Genomic DNA, 5,986 nt, shown 5'->3' with positions numbered 1-5,986 from the left:
TGACAAAAACAACATAAAGGCTCGCCTGACTTTTGGCAAAAAACATATTGATGATCCCCAAGACTTTGGGGAAAATATTCTATGGACTGACGAGACAAAAGTTGAACTTTTTGGAAGGTGTGTGTCCCGTTACATCTGGCGTAAAAGTAACACAGCATTTCAGAAAAAGAACATCATACCAACAGTCAAATATGGTGGTGGTAGTGTGATGGTCTGGGGCTGCTTTGCTGCTTCAGGACCTGGACGACTTGCTGTGATTGATGAAACCATGAATTCAGTTCTTGACCTCAAGCTAAAGCGCACTTGGGTTCTGCAGCAGGACAATGATCCAAAACACACCAGAAAGTCCACCTCTGAATGGCTTAAAAAAACTAAATTAAGGTTTTGGAGTGGCCTAGTCAAAGTCCGGACTTGAATCCGATTGAGATGCTGTGGCGTGACCTTAAAAAGGCGGTTCATGCTCGAAAACCCTCAAATGTGGCGGAATTAAAACAATTCTGCAAAGAAGAGTGGGCCAAAATTCCTCCACAGCGATGTGAAAGACTCATTGCCAGTTATCGCAGTTGTTGCTGCTGAGGGTGGCACAACCAGTTACTAGGTTTAGGTGCCAATTACTTTGTCACATAGGGCAATGAAGGTTCGGATAGCTTTTTTCCCTTAATAAATAAAATCATCACTTAACTGCATTTTGTGTTTACTTGGGTTATCTTTGTGTAATATTTAAATTTGTTTGATGATCTGAAACATTTAAGTGTGACAAATGTGCAAAAAAACAAGAAATCAGAAGGGGGCAAATACTTTTTCACAGCACTGTATATATCTATCTTGGCAGTGATCAAGGTGAGCTCTTCAAAAAGATTTTGCTGTGTTTTGTTTGTTTGATGTGGAGGCAGCCTTGCTCCCATTCAATCGGCTGAAAACAGAGCTGGAAACTAAACTCCTCAAGCCACCATTCACCCCTATCACAGCCCGATGAACTGAGTCATTTGTAGACAGTGCAAGAGAAATAGGCACTAAAGGCAGAGACTAATAACTTCCTGGCAGGGTTGAATCTAGAGCAGCAATTAATATTGCCCTCTTCATATCAACTTCAGATCAAATACAGTATGTAACCAGAAATGTGTCTCGATTCATCTCACTCTGTTCATATCAAGTTTATATCAAACAAGCAACCTTCAATATCTCAATACTTTCTCAATCCACACCACCCAGAGAAACATTAAAATTACATGCCTTTTGTAATCTAACTTTTGAATTTATACAGATTCCTCTCCTCAAAGGAGGTTTATCTACACAAAATTCACATAACAAAAAGTACAGATGAAGAAAAATGCATTTGGAGCGTACCTTTTCTTCTAAAATGAAGTGCACCCCTCTTCATCTTTCTTCATCCATATCCCGTTCAATATGTTTTTTTGGCTATAGCAAAATAACCAACTACCCACTGAACCTCTGTTCCTGTTTGATAAAGCGACGCGAGTAACCATGGAAACAGTAATCAGAGTGCAGACTTTTAAATGTGTCAAAGTTGGCCTAATCGATCTCAGAAGCAGAGCAGGATATTAATTTTAGACTGGGTAAGAGTAATATTGTTGCCATAGAGTCTGTCTCCCCTAAGCAAAGAGGCTTTTACCTGAGAGCAAAATGTACCACAAGAGGGAAAATGACATTTTTCATATCATAATACAACTGAATCTAATGTACAGAAGGCACCATCCATCCAAAATCCCAGTACGATTCTAAATTGGTCAATTTAGAAGGTGCCCACCGCGTATGTTAATTCTCCTATACACACACGCACACGCACACGCACACGCACACACACACACAGTGGGCAGCTTCTGGCAAAAAAAAGAGAAGGATGCCCCATCATCCACACATCCGGTCTCTGACTTTCACATGAATTAATGATTGCCTATATTATTTTGAACAATTAGGATTTGCAATACCGAGCTGTGAGAAGTGCCTTGACATGATGAGAACAGAAATATTTTTTAAAAAGCAACAGTGATAGTGAACCTCGTTAAATGTCATCTGGAGCATTTTCAGCAGTGATGTCCAATAATTCAAATGGTCTTTAAAGTTGTGTTCGATTATTAACTTATTAACATACCAATAAAAATGGTTGTTCAGTGTTCAAGGAGGTCGTAAACACCTGGCGTATGCCATAACACACTCTACTAGCCTTTTAAGTTTGTTACCTGTTTTGTTACAGCATTCAAAAGATGGCTTTATCTCATCTCCACAATTATGAGAAACCGATACAGCAAACAAACGTTCTTACTATTTCGACATCATGATTTAACAATATCACACCTCTACAAGCTTTTGGCTGGAATATAGCAGTTGGCCAGCATCATCATATTTACCACAGTCTGTTCTGAATTATAACCTGCTATGTTATCTAATACTTTGGGCTTTTTAGTTGCATTTCCATCTGACGTATGAAGTGCAAACTCATCATTACCATCCTTCTACCATCTTGTTTTTTTCCAAGGAAAATGGCCATACCCTTAGATTCCATTGAATGTTTTATTTCTTGTTTTTCACAATAGCAGAAGTGATTTGGACTCCACTGGGATGGACCTCTACTCGCAGAGTCAATGCAATTACAGTGCATTGCTTATGAGCAGAGAAGCTTTATTGTACAGATTTAGCTAATTTGGATCAAATAGAACCTCCATTACATGAGTACTTAGCTGTTGCATCTCTGTAGTTTACTGTGGTTGTATTCCTCAAAATGTGATGTTTAACAATCAAATCTCAATGGATCTTCAACAGCGTATTATTTCTGTAAATTATGTCAATTTTATCTAGCACTTTTAACACATGCAGCCTGGAATGTAAAGGGAATGCTGAGACATCTTTGAAACATTATCAATATGAGAAATGGTACTGTAGGTGAAGAAATGTGTTAGGTGTCTGTATTCTTGTCTGCCATATTTGACTTTGATTGGTATAATTCTACCAACAGCAGTATTTTGTAATACCCAGAAGGTTGCAGCAGAGTGAACTCACAGGTAATTTAAGCAGCTCCATAGCAACATATAACAAAAACGACACAAATAAAAAAAAAATACACTTGTTACAATGCATACAGATATAGATACATTGATTGAGGCTTGTTTGATAAAACAAGAGGTCAGTTTATAGTCCAGTTTGAAGTAAACAACCTTATTCACAATAAAATAATAGTCAAATGAATATTTTTACATTGACCATAAGATTAAATGAGAGATGGTGTTTAATCATAAAATCCACGCTAATCTCATTAAAGAGTTGGAACAAAAGTAAACATACAAGAAATGGAACGGAAAAGGTCTCTGTTGGCACCAAGATTTGTGACGTGACTGACTATTATTTTCCTAGGGGGAGGGGCCTTCCCAGGTGGCTCAGAACCTATTTGTGCTCATCATTCCCACATGAGTTAGCCTACAATAAGTATATGTCCCGAATGGTACCCTGTTCCCTACAGTGTGTACTACTTTTGACCAAAAGTAGTGCACAATGTAGGGAACAGGATACCATTTGGGACACAGCCTAAATCTGTCATACAGCAGGCATTCCATGAATGTTTAAATATTAAACGTTATATCAAGCCTCTGTTCCTCCAAGTCAAAGAGCTATTGATATCCAACACATATTAACCTTGATACCAATAACGCAAAAAGGTTATTGCTGGTTTAGGTTGGAATATGAATTGTATAGCCTGGGTGGGTGGTAATCTCATGACTGACTGCCAATTATAAGGAAGGTTGCAGACTGTATATAGCCTATTTCTGAATAGATCGTTCAATGATGTCAGTGATTAATTAATACATTTTTGCTTTGCAAAATAATCAAGTTTCCAAACTTGCCTGCAGGCCATGTAGATAGGCTTATGAAGTATAATATCATGTTCCTGGGCTTTTTGAAAACATGCTAGATACAATACTGCACATGTTTGCAGGTTGATTACGACTGAGTTAGCTAACATGCTGTAATTATTGGAGAGCTGTAGTTTGTGGTGCTGCTGACGTAGCTGAGTAAAATGAAATGGGTTTGGCACCCTTTGTCTGGTAGGTAGCTTATTTTCAGGACCTGCAACATCTAAAGCGTATTAGTTTGTGGAAAGCCTTTTTGAAATCCTCATTGGACATGGTGTAAATGATGGGGTTTATTAAAGAGTTAAGATAACCCAACCAAGTGAATATGTCAAATAATTCTGGATAGAAACATGACGCACAGACTGAAACCACTAAAGTGTAAATGAAAAACGGTAGCCAGCATATGATGTAAGCTCCGAGAATGATCCCTAAAGTTTTTGTCGCCTTTCTTTCCCTGGCAGCGGAGATCCTCTTCTTCTCCAGGAGCGCGTCGGATACAATGACTTTCACATGGTTCACATTGGCAGTTGAGCTATTAGCGTCGCAAGAAGAGGCTTCGTTCGTCCCGTAATTTAGAGAGGTGGTGGATGCCACAGAATGTGTACCCGGTGAGTTTGTTATCAAATGGGCAGAAGTGAGTCTTTTCCCCGGTTTATTAGACGACTGTTTCAAGATTCTCTTTCGGGCTTCCACGTAGATCCTACCGTAAAGGGCTATGAGTAACAAAGTGGGAATATAGAAGGCTCCAAAAGTGGAATAAATAGTGTAGAAAATGTGATCGGTGTTCACGTTGCAAGTGGTAACCTCGTCCGTTTTCACCTGACGCCAGAAGAAGGGCGGCAGTGAGATGGAGATGGCAATCACCCAGGCAGTGGCGATCATCCCCGCTGCGCGCGCTGGTGTGCGCTTCTTGGTGTACTCAACCGCGTCTGTTATTGCCCAGTAACGGTCCAGTGCAATTACGCACAGGTGAAGAATGGATGCGGTGCAACACGTAATGTCTGAAGACAACCATATGTCGCACATAACTTGTCCTAAAGTCCATGTTTGACTCACCGTGTATAGTGCGCTGATTGGCATCACCAATACGGACACTAGAAGGTCTGTCAGGGCGAGTGATGCTATCAGAAAGTTTGCAGGCGTATGCAGTTTTCTGGATTGATAAATAGTAGCAATAACGAATGCATTTGATAATGTTGTTGCAAAGGTTATCAGAGATAATGTAAATGCTAAACCGGCTTGGAAAGCCAAACTATCCTCCTCCTCTCCTTCAGTCGTAACATTTACATTGGTATCATTGGTTGACATATTCCAGAACTCTCCATAAATAAAAGAAGTTGGCTTCAACTGACTGGCGCGCTCCATCCTTCGACACTCTTTTGACAGATGTCATTGAGCTTTGAAGGAAAACCCTTCAAAAAGGGAGCACAGGGACTGCTTATCCAACGTAAACGTCGCATTTATTGTCATATTTTCCAGGTTATGCGCAGCTCCATCCCCTTCGGTGTCCATCAGACGCACATTGATTATCCAAAAATCACACGAAAAAAATGTGAACCCTTCTTCTTGAAATATCCTTTGCCTTGACTTCCCATTAATGTACTTTATTGTTTGTTATACATTCAGCTTTTCAATGGAATGTAGATATGAGAACCTTCCCATTCTATCCATTATTGATTGTCGTTAGTTTGCCCAATTAAACGTGCATTTATTAATTATGTAGGCCTATCACAGTATTGATAAAAACATTTAAAGAATGATAATGATCTGTAGTAGTTTGCTTTCTTTATTGTTGTTCTTTGAGTCTGTTAATCCGCTCTCCTAGGCACTGTGCTGGATCTGCGACACTTCAGAAGTTGGGCGCGGGCGAGGCTTCACACTTGGTTTTATAGAGAACGCTCGAGCTGGCAGAACCCTACAGATATCACACTGGTCCTCCTCTCTCTGTCTCTCAAGGCTGAGCAAGTGGTTTCATACACCGGGTCATAATGCCCTTGGGTTTAGTATGAATCATAGCCAGAAAAGGGCTATCATTTGCATATTAAACTATTTTGACATGCAAATATTGTTATGGTATCTGAAATAGGCCTAAATAATAACATAATAAAACATCAATCTTA

At 39.6% G+C, this 5,986-nt stretch overlaps 1 protein-coding gene across 1 annotated transcript; it reads right to left on the bottom strand.

Annotated features, from left to right (window-relative positions):
• Window positions 1–805: 805 nt before the first annotated feature.
• LOC139583077 (5-hydroxytryptamine receptor 1B-like) lies at window positions 806–5,713 on the bottom strand. The gene has a single exon (XM_071413811.1). It carries the CDS (start codon window positions 5,229–5,231, stop codon window positions 4,074–4,076), a length of 1,158 nt encoding a protein of 385 aa, XP_071269912.1. The 5' UTR covers window positions 5,232–5,713; the 3' UTR covers window positions 806–4,073.
• Window positions 5,714–5,986: the final 273 nt, after the last annotated feature.

The sequence above is a fragment of the Salvelinus alpinus genome, chromosome 8 (genome assembly GCF_045679555.1).
Source record: "Salvelinus alpinus chromosome 8, SLU_Salpinus.1, whole genome shotgun sequence".
Classification (NCBI taxonomy): Eukaryota; Metazoa; Chordata; class Actinopteri; order Salmoniformes; family Salmonidae; genus Salvelinus; species Salvelinus alpinus.
Note: the sequence above shows the minus strand (reverse complement) of the source record. Positions and strands in the feature narration are given on the sequence as shown.